The sequence below is a fragment of the Gymnoscopelus braueri genome, assembly GCF_963280865.1.
Source record: "Gymnoscopelus braueri genome assembly, chromosome: 1".
Classification (NCBI taxonomy): Eukaryota; Metazoa; Chordata; class Actinopteri; order Myctophiformes; family Myctophidae; genus Gymnoscopelus; species Gymnoscopelus braueri.
This window is the reverse complement of record NC_137603.1, coordinates 6,393,463-6,414,793: the sequence shown is the minus strand read 5'-3', so window position 1 is coordinate 6,414,793 and position 21,331 is coordinate 6,393,463. Positions and strand designations below refer to the sequence as shown.

The following is a 21,331-nucleotide window of genomic DNA, read 5'->3' as shown; positions in this document are numbered from 1 at the left end:
CTACAAGCTCACAACGTCTGCAAACATTATATTATAGCCTATGTTTGGCCAGAAGCCAGGCAACGTTGCAGTCAACTGTCTGTGACGATGCGTTAACTACATGCTAACCCGAAATAGTGCCGTCCCTTCTGCCTCTGAGGGACAGAGTGAGAGGCTGCATGAGTGCATGAGAGTCATAAAGTCATTAAGTCATAAAAAGTCGGCCAGCGGAGAATCTACTAATCATCTGTGATTTACAACAGCCGTTCTACTGAGCGTTACGTTCTACACGCTCATCACAATAGACATCGCGTCTCCCTTCAGTGTTGATTTAACTCTGAGAAGTGCCCTTCTTAGCTGTGATGACATCATGTCTCTCTAAGACAAGTCCCTAAGTATTAGAGTATTCCTAAAACTGTATATATCTGTAGGCTATTTTTATTTATTTATTATTGTCCATTTTATTTTCTTGCTTAATATTTTCTTTTCTTCATTATATCAATTATATGTAGAACAATCTGTGGTACAAGTTCCAACAACATTTAGCTGCTTGTATCTTTATAAGTCAGTAACAAATAAAGCTTCTTGAATTCAGCACAATTCTAATGTTGTAATTCACTGCAGAAGGACTTGTTTTGTACCACAATATGTAGGCTAGTCCTATACCAGTTACTTATTTTTAAATTAATTTAATGTTAAGACATTTATGCTTGAATGACAGTGATTAGGCCATAACATGTTACAGCACTTTATAAATACAAAATTGTCATATTGAGGTATGCAATTTTTTATCGTGCAGCCCCAGAATTTGCAATTAGAAAGTAAATAATAAGTGTTAAATTGAACGGTAATTAAAATTTTGCTTATCATTTTATAATGGATGATTTACTCTTCGGGCAAGTGGGCAAGACCTGTGGGCAAGTAGAACATGACCTGTACTTGCCCAATGGGCAAGTGCCTCTGAGACCTTTATGTATTTATAATATAATATAATATTTATATATTATATATATATATATATAATATTATATATATATATATATATATATATATATATATATATATATGTCACAGGACGATTGAAGACAGAGCGCTCGTTTTTAGGCACGGGGCTTCGGGGCGAGGCGGGGCTTTGATGCGACGCGGACCTGTCTGTTGTTGTTCCCCCCCACGTAGCAACCAGGAAGCTACGCTAGGGGAACGCTGAACACGTGTTCACACGCACGTGATAATAGTTATTGTCCATGACGGAGGCGCGCCGACTCAGCAGAGCTTGAGGCCGAGGAGGCGCGCCCTTGCGCCTCCAGGCGCGAGTGCCCGTGCTGACCGGCCGATGCTCTCATAGTCGAGTTGTAAACCGATAGGGACAGAATAGTGCTTTTCATGGATCACTGTGTGTGTGTGTGTGTGTGTGTGTGTGTGTGTGTGTGTGTGTGTGTGTGTGTGTGTGTGTGTGTCTCAGGGAGAAACTAAAACAATGCGTGTGCATGCGCGCGCATGTGTGTGCATGCGTGTGCATGTGTGTGCATGCGTGTGCGCGTGCGCACAAACGCGCACGCACACACACACACACACACACACACCCTCCCTCTAGTCTGGCTTGCATTGCCCTCTAGCGTTGGTTTTACAGAATTGCCTGAAAACAAGCGCTCCTTCTTCAATCGTCCTGGTTATTCAATCGTCCTGTAACATATATATATATATAATACATTAATATTTTCATTGAAACAATGAGAATCGTGTGAGAATCGTGATCTCAATTCTTATGGAGGAAAATCGTGATTCTCATTTGAGCAAGAATCGTGCAGCACTATAGCAGGGGTAGTTGAGTTTAACTACACTATTATAGTCTTCATCACTAGTTGAGTTTAACTAAAGAGCTATAGTCGTGTCAAACCAGAAACAGGATCGTGTCAAAGGTTGTGTCAAACCACACACAGGTAAAGTCCCAAATTCAGACACAATTTGATTTCTGATCCAGATTGGAGTCAGAATAGTTTGATGTCTGAACAAGGCTGAGGAATGTGACTCAAATATGATTACAAAAACAATTATCAGTTATATTATATTGACATACTCTACCACACAGATTTTACAACATAGCATTTTGTCACAAATAAGTTACATAATACAGCTTTAAATGAATCTACATGGTGTGTGGGAGGAGTTACATGTGAAATGTGTCATAGTTTCAACCTCCTCCTGCCTGGGTTTCAATCAGGAAGAGAAGAGACGTCAGTTAAACGAGACAGTTAAACCTCTAGTCAGTCAGATAAACCTCTAGTCAGTCAGATAAACACATTGAGTTTAATGGTGCAGATTGTTGTTGTTTTATCATCATTAGGAACATTGTTATCAACATGAAGGGCCTCATGGCTCCACTGTTCATCTGGCTGTTGGCAGTGTCTGGACTCAGCATCACACCTGGTAGGTGAAAAACTACATTCATAAATGTATTAAAGTTATTACATGTCTGATGAACCACTTCAACCCTCTATTCTTAGTCAAACAAATCTGAGTTTGCATCTCTACGGCCAATTTCTTCGCCCACAAAGCCGATCTACAAGCCCACAGAGCGTCACAGTGCAACGTGTTGTGAGCTTGTAGATCGGCTATTTCTTGGCCAACGTTCACCTCGTAATATGGATGCCGGGGTTGAAGTGGTTAATAAATGTGTAATAAATGTATTACTGTGGATAAATGTGTTGAACCCTCATGTCTCTGTTCTGAGGGGGAACATTGGGTGAAAATAGCAGCAACACACAGCATTGTGAGATCTGCTGCTAGATCCACCATTTTGTTATTTTATTTCAAAGATACGTCATGCATGAAAAACAAAAAAAACATTTAGTCACTTTTTGAGGAAAACTATATTTTTGCCTAAGTCAGCTCCTCATGACACTGGCCACCTCTGGTAAAATCGCCCATCTCCTAATTGAAAAGGATCATGCTGTTCCCGCCCCTTTTAGTATAATGGCCTAACTCCCTAGTGTGACTTAGGCCAAAATAGGCCATTTTTTGGGCCTGAGTCACATGGTTTTGTGACATAGGGCAAATTATTTAATGATTTAGGCCATTTTGGGGATTTTTTTCCCGCCTAAGTCAGATTTAATTCTATAAACCTATTTAAATCTCTTATGTTACATAACTGATAGACAGTGTTGTTTTTATTTTAATAGTCATAATTTTTTATAAACTTTTTGGGTGAAATGATTAAGAAATATCATAGTTTTCTTTTGGATCAGTTTTTTATTTTTTCCTGAAAAACTTGACTTAGGCCATTAGCAAGGTGACTGTGGCCACACACACACACACACACACACACACACACACACACACACACACACACACACACACACACACACACACACACACACACACACACACACACACACACACACACACACACACACACACACACACACACACACACACCTCCAGGCTGGCTGTGGCACCGGCCTGCATTTGTATGGGGAGACCTGAGGAGAGACTCAGTGGTCCATGGAGTCATTTGTATGGGGAGACCTGAGGAGAGACTCAGTGGTCCATGGAGTCATTTGTATGGGGAGACCTGAGGAGAGACTCAGTGGTCCATGGAGTCATTTGTATGGGGAGACCTGAGGAGAGACTCAGTGGTCCATGGAGTCATTTGTATGGGGAGACCTGAGGAGAGACTCAGTGGTCCATGGAGTCATTTGTATGGGGAGACCTTAGGAGAGACTCAGTGGTCCATGGAGTCATTTGTATGGGGAGACCTGAGGAGAGTCTCAGTGGTCTAGAGTCATTCATATGGAGAGACCTGAGGAGTCCGGAATTCAAAATTTACTTGAGTAAAAGTGCAAAAGTATTGGTATCAAAATAGTTAAAGTACCAAAAGTAAAAGTACTAAAATGTTTGAAAATATCAGATCTACAAGCTCACAACTCGTCGCTTCGCGAGACGTTGTAAGCTTGTAGATCTGCTATTTTCAAATATCCTAGGTATAAAATAGGGCTGAAGTGGTTAATGTACGTTTTATAATCCTCAGTGAGGACTGTCTCAGACTCAGGCAGTGGTGTAAAGTAACTAATTACATCTACTCAAGTACTGTACTTAAGTAACATTTTGAGGAATTTGTACTCCAATTTCTAATACTTTTACTTCTACTCCACTACATCTCAGAGGCAAATTTTATAATTTTACTCCACTACAATTATTTGAAAACGTTTTGATTATCATTACAAAACTTACATTAACCATTTTCAGCCCTATATACATTTCGGCCATTTGAAAATAGCAGATCTACAAGCTCACAATGTGTCGCGATGCAACGCATTGTGAGCTTGTAGATCTGCTATTTTCAAAAGATTTTAATATATATTGAATGGGAAATTCTGCCCGATGAGTACTTTTACTTTTGGTACTTTAAGTACATTATGATGGCAATCTTTTGTACTTTTACTTAAGTGCATTTTGAATTCCAGATTTTTACTTGTAACAGAGTATGTCTATATTGCAGTATTGATACTTTAAGTTAATTAAGACATGTGAGTACTTTTTCCACCACTGGTCTCCATGGAGAGAGAGAGAGAGAGAGAGAGAGAGAGAGAGAGAGAGAGAGAGAGAGAGAGAGAGAGAGAGAGAGAGAGAGAGAGAGAGAGAGAGAGAGAGAGAGAGAGAGAGAGAGAGAGAGAGAGAGAGAGAGAGAGAGAGAGAGAGGTTGTGTCACACTTCCTCTTTCTAGTGCTGCTCGTTGCACACTTCCCCTGCACACAGGAAGTGGTTACCATGGCAACCAGCTGCCAGAGTCTCAGCTCAACCAGTCTGCTTCATTCCAGTGGCGTCAGTTCAGCAAAAGCTAAGGTATGGCAGGGTGAACTGTCCGGGGCGCACGGCACAGCCGCGCAGCCCCTTTTTTGGCCGCGAGGCCCGCTCGGCCATAAAAAAATGTGGGGGTCAAACCCGCCAAAACACTCCCAAAATGCATAGAAAACTATGCATTGTACCTATAACACAATGGTCTTACACCTGCATTATAGGCTGATAACGCAGATAGACAGAGACATTCATGGATTTATTTTTAAAAGTAAATTTATTTTTTTCCCCCCTGGAGCCAGGGTATGGCAGCTGCAATACCCTGCCATACCCAGTTGACGCCTCTGCTTCTAGGATTAGGAAGGGGTATCAATCAGAACACACAGGGGCGCAATTTATTTATTTATTTTTAAATAGTATTTCATTTGTTTTCAATTATCATCAATATTGGCCATCAGTTTCAGTTTCATTTGCTTTATAAGCCAGAGAGAAGTTAGTTGGAATGAGTATATCTGAGGCTTGATTCAGGCTCAAACCTTTTGAAAAACGTTTGAGGGACATAAACAATAATATTATGATATTATTATTATTATTATTATTTTTAATTCATGGTGTAGATCATTTAAGTAAATTCACACTATAAAGGAGGACATATAGACACTAATAGCACATGTAATATAAATACTGCATAAATATAAATTCCACTTAAATATATTCTTGTCATCTGGACCAAGTGTAGCCTATTATTAACAACAACTTGAACAAAATATCTATAAGCCAGAGAGGGTCGCTTGTAAAAATCTATGGCTTTGATGCTATATATTAGATCAGGTTCTCAAACCTGTTAATGTCAAGGACCCCAAACTTAACACTTATTAGCCCGCAGACCCCCATTTGAAACGATATGCCAAGGCCCCCCATAAGAGGAGTTTTTTTTACGGCTTAAGCAATGATTTTCAACTATTTTAATTTCAAGGACCCCCAGTTTGACATGCATTAGGCTACGGACCCCCATTTAATGGCATTTCTATCTCTTGGACCCCAATTTATATAGTAAAATCAATGTCCATTTGGATGTGTACACTCTCTGAGTTACAGACCCATAAGGGTCCATTTGGTTCCATTTGTACACTCTCTCTGAGTTACAGACCCATAAGGGTCCATTTGGTTCCTATCTACCATTTAGCTGGGGACCCCCTGGAACTCCGTCAAGGACCCCAGAGGGTCCCCGGACCCCACTTTGAGAACGACTGGATTAGATGTAGGCCTATTTGACAGTGCAGAAACATAAAAGCCTTGATGTACACCGTCGCCTTCCCTACACCGTCGCGTGTCTAAGGAGTTATGACAGACAAGCACTTATGGACATTAGCACAGCGATTACACACAGAATTCCGGACTTTTTCGCTGAAAACCTTCCACTCGGCTGGGAGGGGGGAGGGGTTCCCTTTGTTCCGGCAGGAACAGAAAGTTACCCGAGGCGACGAAAAAGACCGTGGCGTCGAGGGACAAGAGCAGGTCTCCTCGTAAGGACAACAAATATATAATATATGGATATAAACCTGCACTGCCTTCAATCCTGCTAGCGAACGTTAGATCTCTGTGTGAATCAAGAACTGTGACCACTATGGACGACTTACTGGCGCGCGTTAAATACAACGCAGAGACGAGGAGCAATTGTATTGTTGTGCTAACAGAGACGTGGCTAACGGAGTTAGCATCTGATTCTTCCATCACTCCCCCTGGTTTCACCGTGTATAGAAAAGACAGAGACACTGTACTAAGCGGTAAGCAACGTGGGGGGGGAGTTTGTGCCTTGATCAACAACAACTGGTGCAAAGATGTTAAAATCCTAGATAGTCACTGCTCACCAGACCTTGAACTTTTAATCATAGCCTGCCGTCCTTTCTACCTACCACGCGACTTCAGCATTGTGATTGTAGCCGTTGTTTACATTCATCCTGGAGCTAATAAGGACACAGCTATGAGGGAATTACACCAGGCGATCAGTGCACAAGAAAATCGCCACCCGGACTGCGCAGTCATCTGCCTAGGCGACTTCAACCGGACAGACTTAAAAAAGGTCTTTCCCAAATTCCACCAGCATGTCGCCTGCAGTACCCGTGGTGACAATATTCTTGACCACTGCTACACGCCCTTCAAGGATGGATACAAAGCCCTCCGACGCCCACCGCTAGGAAGCTCTGACCACGACGCCATCCAGCTGCTACCTGCCTACAAACAGAGGCTAAAAAGGGAGCCGGTCGTTGAGAAGGAAATCCGAATCTGGTCTGAGGACACAGACGCTATGCTACAATCCTGCTTCTACCAGACTGACTGGGGGATGTTTAAGAACGCCGCTGGGAATAACATCAACGAACTCTCAGACTCAGTCACTGGCTTTATCAGTAAGTGCATAGATGACATAGTCCCAAAAAAGACAGTTCGGATCTATCCCAATCAGAAACCATGGATGGACAGCGGAGTACGTGCACATCTGCATGAACGGGATGCTGGTTTCAAATCTGGTGACGTGGAAACGCGCAACACGACGCGCGCGGCCCTAAACAGCGCCATCAGGAAGGCGAAAAAGGCCTACACAAAAAAGATGCAAGACAAACTCAGCAATGGCGACATCAGGAGCACATGGCAGGCGGTACACACCTTGACAGACTGCAAAACAAGAACCAGAAGCGAGGTGAACCCGCCTGCCTGCCTCCCCAACGAACTGAACACTTTCTACGGCCGGTTTGAGATCAGCTCCAACCGCGGCAGCCAAGCGGGGCCATCAGCAGCACCAGCAGAGGACAACCCTCTAACCATCTCGGAGAGAGAAGTGCGTACAGCCTTCACACGGGTCAACATCCACAAGGCAGCCGGACCTGATGGGATTCCATGTCCTTAAGACATGTGCAGACCAGCTGGCGGGTGTCTTCGCTGACATCTTTAACCTCTCCCTCTCCCTGGCTGTGGTCCCTGCAGGGTTCAAAATGTCAACCATTGTGCCCATTCCCAAAAAGGCCAAAGTGACATGCTTGAACGACTGGAGACCTGTTGCTCTCACCCCGATCGTCAGCAAGTGTTTCGAGAAACTGGTGAGGGAATACATCAGCTCCACGCTACCTGCCTCGCTGGATCCGTGGCAGTATGCATACCGCAAAAACAGATCCACCGACGACGCTATTGCCATGGCTCTCCACACCGTCCTCTCGCACATGGACAACAAGCTGCTGAAGGACAAATATGTACGTATGCTGTTCGTGGACTACAGCTCAGCATTCAACACCATTGTCCCAGCAATACTTGACAAAAAGCTCAGAGACCTAGGGCTACACCCAAGCATGTGCGACTGGATACAGGACTTCTTGTCCAACCGACATCAGGTGGTGAGAATGGGCAGCATCACATCCGACCCCCTGACCCTCAACACCGGAGCACCCCAGGGATGCGTGCTGAGCCCCCTCCTCTACTCCCTGTACACGTATGACTGCATAGCCACACATGTCTCCAACACCATCATAAAGTACGCGGACGACACGACAGTGATAGGCCGAATCGTCAACAACGACGAGTCTGACTACAGAGAGGAGATCAAATCACTAGCACGCTGGTGCCGGGAGAACAACCTCTCTCTTAACGTCGACAAGACCAAAGAACTGATCGTGGACTTCAGGAAGCCGCGGAGAGACCATGCGCCCATCCTCATCGACGGTGCTGCAGTGGAAAGGGTCAGCGAGTTCAAGTTCCTCGGAGTACACATCGAGGAGGACCTCAAATGGGAGACGCACTCCACACACGTGAGGAAAAAGGCTCAGCAGCGACTGTACTGGCTCCGCCGCCTGAAGAAGCTCGGAGTAGGACGTCGCATCCTCAGGCTGTACTACAACAGTTCTGTCGAAGGCATCCTAACAGGCTGTGTCACGGCCTGGTACGGGAACTGCACTGCCCGAGAAAAGATCAGCCTACAACGAGTAGTGCGATCGGCAGAGCGGATAATGGGAATCGAGCTCCCAGCGCTCCAGGAACTGTACAAAAAGCGGTGCGTGCTCAAAGCCAAGCGCATCATCAAGGACAAGCACCACCCAAGTCACAGACTGTTCAACCCCCTACAACGACCGCGACCGGGCAAGGGGCTCTACCGCAGTATCAAGAGTTCCACCACCAGGTATTGGTGTAGTTTCAATCCGGCTGCTGTCAGAATGCTGAATGGGGAATAAGCCTGGATGAGGCATAGGCCTTGTTCAGCAGCCTTTTCTTTTCTGGCTCTTCCTGAACACACCTGTGGATTATACCAGGGACAATGACTTGGACTTTAGCCCCCCCTCAGGTACAAATGACTTTTTGTTGCACTCTCTCATGGAGCTACTTGCGGATTATACTAGGGTCAGTCCACTCTAGGTGGACACGCACTGACCTTTTGCACCTTAATCCCTTGTATAACGCACTGACTTTTTTTTGGTCTTTTTTATTGTGCTCCTTTTCCTCTAAGCACCTTAACGTCCATTGTCTATCATGCACAGTATAAGTATAACATGCACAGTATACAATACATTGCTGCTATGCTCAGGCACCTTAGTTTAGTTTTTTTTTAGTTTTTATTATCTCAGGTAATTTGTAAATATGTAGATAACTTGTCTGGCCTTCTGTTGCTCTCTTGTTTTGATCTCCTTCCCACTTACCCCCCACCCTCTTCTTCTCCCCCCCCCCCTCTTCTTTCTATGGAAACTAACGTTGCGATGGGAACGATGTACAAAAAAGAATTTCACCCACTCTTTTACCTTGTAAACCTGTGATGTGACAATAAAACTGATTCTGATTCTGATTCTGATGTAACATTAACGAGCGTCAACGAGCGCCAGCTTGACACAGACACACACACACCTCCCCTCTGCAGTGCGTAAGCTCACATTTCACACAACACACATCCTCTAACTATCACTAGCCAAAACAATAAATACATTTTTCTTTTCGTCTGTTTGTGCGGGACGCGGGACAGACGGTCCAATTTCGGGACTGTCCCGCGAGATGTGGGACGGGTGGGCACTGGCATTGCCAGGCGTTGTGAGCTTGTAGATCTGCTATTTTCAAAATGTTTGCCTCTTTCTTATATTATTTGACTATTTGGCCAATGTTTGACCAGTTTTTATAGTATAGTTTGTTGATTACTTCTGATGCAGAAATTGTATTTTTCTTTTCTATTCTATCTTTCTTTTTTTGTTAGGTATTAAAAAGGTCTTAAAAGTCCTTAAATGGTAACTTCACTGTCATCTGGGGACACCCCCCCCCCCAAAAAATAATAATCACAGGTAGAGAACCACTGCTCTAGATGATCTTTTCCCTCTTATGTACAGTATTTATTTATTTGAGTTTGCCTTTTCTTTTCCCCACCCCCATAATGTTAGTCATTGTCTGCCTACAGTGAAACATAGCAGCTATCTATTAATTATCTGATGACAACAAAGTGCACTGACTTGTGTGCTGTTTGGGAACAGTTGACAATGGTTATGTAAAGCTTTTCACCTGAATATGTGTTCTTACATTTGTGTTAGACGTGTGGGAAGTTGAGAGCAGCTTTTTTTTGGATTACACAGTATCACCTAAACACACAGGATTTAAGCTGTTGTTTCTGTTAAAAGCATATATTTGTCCAGATATACGGCCATGGAGACGCATTGTTATCGTTGACTTCCTGGACGGCATCATCATCACTGGAAACATCTGCGGCAGTGAATCTCTCTGCCTCTGCCATTTGTCAAAGTTTTCTCCCCTCCTCCGCTCGTCCTGTCACTTCCTTATAACATATAATTTCATGTGGTCTGTGTTTAGATTTTCCTTCCTGGTTTAGAGCGGCATGACCCGCCCTATCCTGCCTCTGATTGGCCTACCCGTAAATGTTTTGCCCTAACCTTACCCAATCGTGAGTCGTCATATCTAAACCAACCAATCATCGTTGGATTTTCTCCGGGGATTAAAAAATAAATAATAATCACAAATCTTTTTTTAGCAGTCCATTTTCTCCAGGGAGTAGCGTATAGCGTTTGTTGGACGCTACGTCACTATTTGGGTCTAAAAATAGCTACACTACAGAAAACTCTACTTGGTTCAAAAGGAGCGACAGTACCATCACGCTACTGAGAAATGTACTTAAGCTATGTAGCGTCACTACTTGTAGCTAGCTACTGCCCAACACTGATTATTATCATAACATTTTAGGCTCAGGAATGCGACAAAAACAAAAAAAAACTCCATTAATCCAGTGCTTCATGGGGTAATTGATATGAAATGAGTATTTTTTGGGGTGAACTACTCCTTTAAACCCACCTCTTCAATGTTACTTTCCTCAGTGACCCCCCCCCCCCCCCCACACCTTCTCATCATTCCACTGTTTTTATAGATTTTTTTCCTTAGTCTTAGATTTTTCTTATACTTTTTTTTCACCTAATAAAGTTGTTTTGATTTGTTGTTTTCTCATATAAAGCGTCTTTGGGTACTTAAAAAGTGTTATATACATCTTAGATATTATAATTATTATTATTATTATTATTATTATTATTATTATTAAAACATGACCTGGGTTTCTTGGACCACTCTTTTTTGTCAATATAAATCTCTTTGCCAATAATAGCCGATCTACAAGCTCGCAACGACGCACTGTGAGCTTGTATATCGGCAGTTTTTGGTGATTGTTCCCTCCATAATAGACATGCTGGGGTTCATGTGGTCATGCAGCATTTTCCACTCAGTAAGAATCTACATTAAACATTACATTACTGTGATCATTTAAAAATGTTAAAGGTAGGGTAAGTGATATTGTTTTGTTAAATAAGTGGTAAATAGCTCTACATTATGTCATTAATCATTGTTATAGAGTGTTTAATTGATCAGTAACAGGAGTCTCCATGTCTCTCCAGCTCTTTAGTAATCATACAATGCATTTTCAGGTTGGGATACAGATTTTATCCGAACAGGAAAGAGAACTCATACAAGACAAAGGATAAACAAGTGAAATAGGAAGTGATGACACAAATAAAAATACAATGAAATAATAAAATCAGACACAATTGGAACTGGAACACTGTAAAAATTCAAATGTCTATATAAATGATTACTACCAAAACAGCCTATATCTAGTTTGACAAACCTTTTTCAAACATATCACATTCTCTTTAATCATATGAACGTAACTTACATTTAAACATATTAGACCTACTTGTAGAATCAATACAACAACAGAGTAACAGCGACTAGACTGGGATCAGTTCATTTTACATGTTGCTGTTACATCGTATGAATGTATGAAATCATCAACTGATAATGACATAATGGTTGTGTTGTTTTTAAAGCCATATTTCATACAGACCAGATGATGTGGTCTGTAAGTATTTCATATAATGAACAGGTTTAATATAATAGTGTTACATTGTACTTCATTCAGTGATTTATTGTCGTAGGAATCATTTGTGGAGGTCTGACATCTTGTGTGAAACAGAAAGTGTTCTGTGCGTCTCAGCAGTGAGAGTCCTGTTGTTCTGTGGTTCCCAAACTGGGGCTCGGGACCCCCAGGGGGGTCCTCAAATGACTTTAGGGGAGTTGGGGGTCCACAGATGATTAGCTTAATGTGCAAATTGTTTCCTCACTCAACAGTAATCAAACCAATAGACAGTATAAGTGTACACAGGGTATCTACACATTTATAAAGTGACAATTTAATGACTTTTAAGGCCTTTTTAATATCAAATTGGCTAAATTGTCAAATACAATATTACGTAAAAAATAGTTAAACACTGCAAGGTGCTGTGAGCCTGTAGATCGGCTATTTTCACAATATTCATCTGTGGAATCGAATCAAACTAAATATAATGCCTACAATTCCAAGTGCTTGTCAGGGTGGGGGGTCCCCAGTTCAAATATGGTTATTTTTGGGGGGTCCCCAGTTCAAATATGTTTATTTTGGGGGGTCCCCAGTGCAAATATGATTATTTTGGGGGTCTCTGCCTGAAACATTTGGGAACCTTTGCTGTAGTTTTTTGTCTGCTGGTGAAACTACAAAAACTGCCTTGTTATAATAATACTGTAAATAACTGAGTGTTTCATTAGTACATGATGAAGTTATTGTAGTGGCTGATGGATAAACAGACTCATAATTACGGCATCCCATTATTCCGACCGTTAGGTTAGTGTGAGGTTAGGGTTAGGGTTAAGTTTAAGGTTAGGGTTAAGTTTAAGGTTAGGGTTAGGGTTAGGGTTAGGGTTAGGGTTAAGTTTAAGTTTAAGGTTAAGGTTAAGGTTAAGGGTAGGGTTAAGTTTAAGGTTAGGGTTAGGGTTAGGGTTAAGGTTAAACAGACATAGTTCACATACCAACATGGATTCATTCTTCTTCACTGTGGTTGATGACATGTCTGGACTGGCTTGTCAGTGAGTCTGTGTTATTGTGCTAAAAGGAAATGTTTATCTGAGTTTTAAGGTTCAACATTTGTTTCATTATGTGAACAAAACAGCCTCACCTCCCCAGGTCTAAAAACACTCCATTTCACACAGCCAACTTCAACCACAATCCATGTTTCAACTGTACTTAAAATACATGTCTAACTGTGTTTGTAGGTCGTCTATCCTCCTTAATGTGGTCCATGTGCACCATCTATTGGACAAACTGTAAAACTACACCACTTGATGTGTGATTTCTCTGCTGTAGTTTTAAAGTGATTGTCTCAGAAGTAGACTGACCACTTGGTTAGGTTTGACACCATTTAATGTAAGGTAGCTCTTTAGTAAACAGAACATGCATTTTCAGGTTGGGATACAGAGTTTATCCAATCAAGAGAGAGAACTCAAACAGGATACAGGATAAACAAGTGAATTTAGAAGTGATGACACAAAGAAATGAGCAGACAACAGTGAAAACTGGAACACTATACGATTATAGCTGATAAATGGGTACTCTCTCCTGATTGGCTGAAATAACCCACTTGAAAATGTATGTTCTGTTTATTAAAGAGCTGGAGAGACATGGCGACTCCGGTTACTGAACAAACACTCTATAGCTCTATAGCAATGATTATTTTGTGTGTGTGTGTGTGTGTGTGTGTGTGTGTGTGTGTGTGTGTGTGTGTGTGTGTGTGTGTGTGTGTGTGTGTGTGTGTGTGTGTGTGTGTGGGGGGTGCAAATGTATACATAATTTCCTGTTTTTTTTGTATTGCCTGTAAACGTGGCAGGTTAAATAAAGACCAAAGATGAGTGAGTCTGTGGAGAGAGAGGAGGAGGGAAGTGACAAACAGCACATCCACAGACCAGAGTCTCCAACAGCCAGCTGTGTTTCTAAAGATGACCCTCCACACTTCAGTAATGAACCTGGACCTCCACACTTAAAGTATGTGAATCCTCCTATACCATATACACAGCACTAGAACATGACATAGCATGATAGCACAGACACATGTGGAACCTCTCCCTCCGCTGTATAGCTCCTAGAAGAGGTTCCACAGTCTCTGGAGCTGAAAGGTGACGACACCAGCGAATATTGTCCACTATGCATGATTCTTACCTTTTTCCGCACAAACGATTTAAACCCTTGTTTCAACCCGTCGCTTAGATTTTCTTGGCTGCTAAAAAATTTAACATCTGAGAGCAGGGGGGCCGACCTTTACTTTTTGGATACGATGTGCTGAAAAAGGTAAGAATCATGCATAGTGGCCAATATTCACTGGTGTCGTCACCTTTAGGCAGCCGAGACTGTGGAACCTCATCTAGGAGCTATACAGCGGAGGGAGAGGTTCCGATTGGAGCTAGACGCGCTGCGAAGCATTGTGAGCTTGTAGTTCTGCTATTTTCAGAGCGCAACACCGGAGCGCAACCAAACATAAAATGAAATTATTTAGTCTTAGTTTTACCCATCATAGCTTAGATTTTATGTAGTTTTCGTCAGTGAAAAAAGGTAGTCGACGAACATTTTTCGTCATTGTTTTTAGTCGACAGAATCAACATTGGAATAAAGAATATTGAACAAACTGACTTTTCCACTCATATGATAATTATAAACATTTGTATGATTCCAGAAGTGTTTACCACAGACCAGTGTCTCCAACACCCAGCTGTGTGTCTATGAAGAGTGACTGGTCTAAAGGAAGACCTCCTGACTTCAGTAATGAACCTGGACCTCCAGACACAAAGTAAGATCAACTATACTATATCTGTGAACTTCAACTGGAAAGACACAAAGAATGACTTGTGTCTGGTTACAGATAGGGGAGTAAGAAAATACCAATACACTTGAGAATCACAATATCATCCCTATTGAAATTCAATTGCAAATGCCAAGCCTCCTCTCTACTCTCATTTGGCCACAGTCACAACCAGTAGTTTAGAATACAATGTACCTATAAAAGATTGATACACAGCCAATCTGTGAAGCAAGCCAAAAGTCCTGTATTTTAATCACCCCATGAGGGTAGTTGAGGGTAGTTGAAACCAGTGACATACACAGCCCTGGGTAGGCCACCTAGCCTGGAGGAGATATGCACTCTACAGAGCACCCCCTTCTAGTTGTTTATGTCTAGTTCTATTTATTTTACTGTTTCTATGTTTGTCTTATTGATATTTTTTGCTGTTTTTATTGTTGCAATGTAAAGGACCCGAAACACGAGACGTTTACGCACTTATTCTGCTATAATGGGGCATATGAATAAAGAATATTTAACAAACTGACCTTTTCATTGTCACATGATTCCAGAAGTGTTTACCACAGACCAGAGTCTCCAACACCCAGCTGTGTGTCTATGAAGAGTGACTGGTCTAAAGGAATACCTCCTAACTTCAGTAATGAACCTGGACCTCCAGACACAAAGTAAGATCACTGATCTCTGTGAACTTCATCTGGAAAGACACAAAGAATGTCTTGTATCTGCTCACAGATGTAGACAAACTAGCTATTGACTCGATAACGCGTCGACGGCAGTCAAAGAGTTAAAATGTCACACCTATAATGACAGGTTCGAAGTTACATCTATCTATATGTTATATCAATATGTAACCTATAAAAAGAGCAAATCAATGATGATAAATACTTTATTAACAAATACATATATTTATGTTTTATTATATTAAGTCCTCCTGTGGGTGTGTTTATGTCCAACATTGCTCTGTGTGTCTGGTGCCAGATGCATTCTGGGAAGTAGGCTATCAGCAGAAATCCCACTAGTTGCACCTAATCTATCATAAAATAATAATGATGTTCTATTGTCAACCCTACAGTAATGTATCAAAACACCTAGTCTATTATAAAATAATAATGATGTTCTATTGTCAACCCTACAGTTATGTATTAACACACCTAGTCTATTATAAAATAATAATGATGTTCTATTGTCAACCCTACAGTAATGTATCAACACACCTAGTCTATTATAAAAATAATAATGATGTTCTATTGTCAACCCTACAGTAATATATCAACACACCTAGTCTATTATAACATAATAATGATTTTCTATTGTCAACCCTACAGTAATGTATCAACACACATCATGGTCAATGTATGATAATTGAATACACTTTTGTTTTTTATTCCAGAAGTGTTTACCACAGACCAGAGTCTCCAACACCCAGCTGTGTGTCTATGAAGAGTGACTGGTCTAAAGGAATACCTCCTAACTTCAGTAATGAACCTGGACCTCCAGACACAAAGTAAGATCACTGATCTATGTGAACTTCATCTGGAAAGACACAAAGAATGTCTTGTTTCTGCTCACAGATGTAGACAAACTAGCAATTGACTCGATAACGCGTCGACGGCAGTCAAAGAGTTAAAATGTCACACCTATAATGACAGGTTCGAAGTTACATCTATCTATATGTTATATCAATATGTAACCTATAAAAAGAGCAAATCAATGATGATAAATACTTTATTAACAAATACATATATTTATGTTTTATTATATTAAGTCCTCCTGTGGGTGTGTTTATGTCCAACATTGCTCTGTGTGTCTGGTGCCAGATGAATTCTGGGAAGTAGGCTATCAGCAGAAATCCAACTAGTTGCACCTAATCTATCATAAAATAATAATGATATTCTATTGTCAACCCTAGAGTAATGTATCAACACACCTAGTCTATTATAAAATAGTAATGATGTTCTATTGTCAACCCTACAGTAATGTATCAACACACCTAGTCTATTATAAAATAATAATGATGTTCTATTGTCAACCCTACAGTAATGTATCAACACACCTAGTCTATTATAAAATAATAATGATGTTCTATTGTCAACCCTACAGTAATGTATCAACACACCTAGTCTATTATAAAATAATAATGATGTTCTATTGTCAACCCTACAGTAATGTATCAACACACCTAGTCTATTATAACATAATAATGATTTTCTATTGTCAACCCTACAGTAATGTATCAACACACATCATGGTCAGTGTATGATAATTGAATACACTTTTGTTTTTATTCCAGAAGTGTTTACCACAGACCAGAGTCTCCAACACCCAGCTGTGTGTCTATGAAGAGTAACTGGTCTAAAGGACGAAATCCTGACTTCAGTAATGAACCTGGACCTCCAGACACAAAGTAAGATCACTGATCTCTGTGAACTTCATCTGGAAAGACACAAAGAATGTCTTGTATCTGCTCACAGATGTAGACAGTAGTAGAGTATCTCACTCTCAGCTGTAGTGCTCTTTGATTCAGTCATTCTTAGGTTGTCTTGGACATAGAGTAGCCCTAAACTGTACTCACGTAAAAGTATTGTTACTTTTTACTTCTACTTGAGCAGAAGTAAAAGTATCTAGTGAAAATTCTACTCAAGTCCTGACTTCCTTTGTACGAACCTGATTTATCGTTTAACATAAACTCTTAACTTTCCGCGACCAAATCGCTATGCCAAAAATAGCTAATCTACAAGCTCACAACACGTCATGGTGTGAGCTTGTAAATCTGCTATTTTTACTGAATGTTTACCCACATGTCACATGTGGTTAAAAAATCGGAATAAAATAGAAGCAATTGTTCTTGCATCAATACAAAATAAAATAACGATTGAAATCTTGACCAAACCTGCCTAGCGATGATGTCACTGGAGAGTTCCTATAAGAGATGTTTGACTAGAAGTGTGTGTGGATTCCACATGGATTGAATGATAATATAAATAAAGTAAACCATGTTCATCCTCTCTTTCTATCAGGGTTGATCAGCACAGATCAGGGTCTCCTGTACCCAGCTGTGTCTCCATGAAGAGTGACTGGTCCATGAGTAGACCTATTACCTTCAAAGATGAACACCACTCTACTGATCACAGGTCAGAATGTAAAACACACAGAAAACAACACATGATTTAGTTATTATCAAACTCTACTGAGCACAGATCATGAGGTATATAATGTTCTGGCTCTTAATACTTTAGTGTTGTATGAACAGGTTATGATGGTTTTAATAGTTTATTTTCAGTTGTTAATAAACTCATCATCATAGATTCCAAAGTACATGAGATAGATTTATTTTGATTCAAGGTTGTCAGACTCATTGATAGCAGATAACTGATAGGGCCATATTTTTGCCGGTGCCTTACCCATTATCCCTAAACTATCCCTAAACTTCTTTGCCATTTTTTACTATTTTTTAAAACATTTTCAAATAGTACAACTAGCCGATCTACATTGACACGTTGTGGGCTTGTAGATTGGCTATTTGAACTTTTGAAAATGTTTTTAAAAATAGTACGAAATGGCAAAGAAGTTTAGGGATAATGGGTAAGGCACCCGCGAAAATAGGACCCTATAGAGTAGACTTTCAGCCTATTATCCTCTCTAATGTTGCCTCAATGTGACCTAAAAGGTCATATGTTAACTATTTTACCAATGACAACATCCTTTAATATTTGATACATAAATCCACAGAATACATTGTCTGTGTTCTACCTAGAGGTGATTTAATACCAAATAACATGAAGTCAACTTTGATGATTTTGACTCAGGCTCCACTAGATAGAACTGTGTCATAATGAACTGTATGTATTACCATCTGTGTCATGTAAAAGTAACAAAAATAGCAGATCGACAAGCTCACAATACCTTGCATCACGATGCATTTTGAGCTTGTAGACCTGCTATTATCTTTTAAACTGTCACACCTATTATGACATGCTCAAACGGAGGCCAGGCTCAAAGTGGTTATGTCTGTCTCTAGGTTATATCAATATTTAACCAATAAAAATAGCAAATCAATCATGATATTATAAAAGAATAATGATGGTCTATTGTCAACCCTACAGTAATGTATCAACACACATCATGGTCAGTAATTGAATACACTTTTTTTATTATGATTCCAGAAGTGTTTACCACAGACCAGAGTCTCCAACACCCAGCTGTGTGTCTATGCAGAGTGACCGGTCTAAAGGAGAACCTCCTAACTTCAGTAATGAACATGGACCTCCAAAGACAAAGTAAGATCACTGATCTCTGAGAACTTCATCTGTAAAGACACAAATAATGTAGTGTATCTGCTCACAGATGTAGACAGTAGCAGGTCCGGATCTGACACAATTAGCGCCCTAGGCAATAATTCACTCATAAACACAGTGATAGTTCACCTGTCAGCTAGACCAGTGGTTCCTCCAGAGAGGAGCTAGTAGTTCACCTGTCAGCTAGACCAGTGGTTCCTCCAGAGAGGAGCTGGTAGTTCACCTGTCAGCTAGACCAGTGGTTCCTCCAGAGAGGAGCTGGTAGTTCACCTGTCAGCTAGACCAATGGTTCCTCCAGAGAGGAGCTGGTAGTTCACCTGTCAGCTAGACCAGTGGTTCTCAACCGTTTTAGCTCAAGACCCAAAAGAGAAATGAGATGTTTGCCCGGGACCCAAACTAGTGAAAATAGCAGATCTACAAGCTCACAATGCGTCACTTTGCACCACGTCGTAAGCTTGTAGATTATTATTATTTTTTGTATTATTAGATTTTCTGGTTTTATTTATGAAATACTTTAGAACATTTTTGACATTGTTTTTAACACATCGGGTGCCAAACACGGTCTGAACCGTGTTTGCGCAGAGTAGCGGTCCGGTGCCGAACACGGTCCAGACCGTGAAATATGTCTTTTTGTTTTTTTCGTTTTTCTCCACACGGGCGGGGCTAGAGCAGCTCTGGGAGTACCCATTGTGATCTTAAGAAGGATAGGCCATATAGATCACCGGAAAAACAAAAACATGGCTGCCATCCACTTCCTGTCTATTTCCTTCTTTAAAACACCTATATCTCCGAATCTGTTTCCGGTGGGGAAAACCGGTCATGCGCGATGCGCGATCCCCCCCCATTGTAACTCGCGAGTGAAATGTTATCGTTCCAGGCTGTAGCCAGGGTCATCGCGCAACATGAATGGATGTTTTTTTTTACATGGATTTGCTCCTCATGGAGTCTAGAGCTTTACACAGCAAAGCGCAGTCAATGGGGAGAATGCTGGCACCCAACGTAAGTTGTTATGAAAAAATGCTGGCACCTGATGTGTTAATTGATGATGTTTAAAAATATTTTGAAATAATATATATTTTATAATTATTTAAACAGTGAGTTAGACTTCTGGAGAGAGAAGACATGTCTGAATAAATAAATAATTAATAAAGTTACTACTGTGACCACAGTAACTACTATTTCTCTACTATGTCCAAAAACACAAAAGGTCAAGAATTTGGCAGAATTCTAACACTAATCAATGAAAAGAACAAACTGAAAAGAACAAAGTCTTAACCAGTCAAACAAAAAGTGCATAATAATATCTTGAAGGGAGAATTATGAATGTATAAATCCATGACAGAGTGGACCCTATTATTGTGTACTTACCAACACCAAACAGTACAAAAATAACCTTATTTCAATCAAGAAGGTGTTCTGGAGAGACATTCACAACCACACCTGGACTGAAGACATCCGGTCAAACCAGCTGTGGACAAAGTAAGACTGGACATAATGTACACTAATTAACAATTCATGTTAATGACTTAAATGTTTAAATGGAAGAAAAACTTCTGTCAACTCTTGACTAAGACAGTTCAAACAACGTTATTTTCCTGGCTGTTTATTAATTCCTAAAGGAGGATTCAACACATTAATAATTTGAGAACACAGCTGTAAGAATGTAAAATTATAAATGAAGCTGAATGTTTAAAATGTCTTCATTGTCTTCTCATAGCAGATGTCAGTCTGCAGGAGCATTTAAAGGATTATAAGATCAGTTTGAACAGTCTTGAGTGTGTGACAGAACACATCACTGAAGAGACAGGAACCTCCCTCACTGAAATCTACACAGAGCTCTACGTCACAGTGGGAGAGAGTGAAGGGGTTAATAACCAACATGAGGTGTGGCAGATAGAGACACTTTCCAAGAAGAAGACCCTCCATGACAAACCAATCAACTGCTGTGACATCTTTAAACCCCTCCTCCTTGGCAGAGAAACACCCATCAGAAGAGTTCTGACCAAAGGCATCGCTGGCATTGGAAAAACATTCTCTGTGCGTAAGTTCACTCTGGACTGGGCAAAGGGTTTGGAAAATCAAGATGTC

At 40.8% G+C, this 21,331-nt stretch overlaps 1 protein-coding gene and 1 long non-coding RNA gene across 16 annotated transcripts in view; one reads left to right on the top strand and one right to left on the bottom strand.

Annotated features, from left to right (window-relative positions):
* The window catches only part of LOC308089856, a 390,353-nt gene that overhangs the window by 299,591 nt on the left and 69,431 nt on the right, over positions 1 to 21,331 (bottom strand). The window lies entirely within an intron of this gene.
* LOC308095321 (uncharacterized protein) overlaps positions 2,214 to 21,331 on the top strand; it is a 30,551-nt gene continuing 11,433 nt past the window's right edge. For 3 of the 15 annotated variants that reach the window (XM_080442330.1, XM_080442327.1, XM_080442333.1), the window contains exons 1-10: positions 2,214 to 2,406; positions 13,986 to 14,140; positions 14,826 to 14,939; positions 15,500 to 15,613; positions 16,339 to 16,452; positions 17,239 to 17,352; positions 17,966 to 18,079; positions 19,112 to 19,225; positions 20,652 to 20,722; positions 20,961 to 21,331. The exon at positions 20,961 to 21,331 is cut by the window's right edge and continues 2,033 nt beyond it. In XM_080442330.1, the coding sequence (XP_080298456.1) occupies positions 14,004 to 14,140; positions 14,826 to 14,939; positions 15,500 to 15,613; positions 16,339 to 16,452; positions 17,239 to 17,352; positions 17,966 to 18,079; positions 19,112 to 19,225; positions 20,652 to 20,722; positions 20,961 to 21,331 (1,263 nt within the window). In that variant the 5' untranslated portion in view covers positions 2,214 to 2,406; positions 13,986 to 14,003. Of the gene's footprint in view, positions 2,407 to 11,497; positions 11,516 to 13,985; positions 14,141 to 14,825; positions 14,940 to 15,499; positions 15,614 to 16,338; positions 16,453 to 17,238; positions 17,353 to 17,965; positions 18,080 to 19,111; positions 19,226 to 20,651; positions 20,723 to 20,960 lie in introns of those variants that run through there. The other 12 variants (XM_080442338.1, XM_080442336.1, XM_080442340.1 and 9 more) reach the window with 12 other exon arrangements.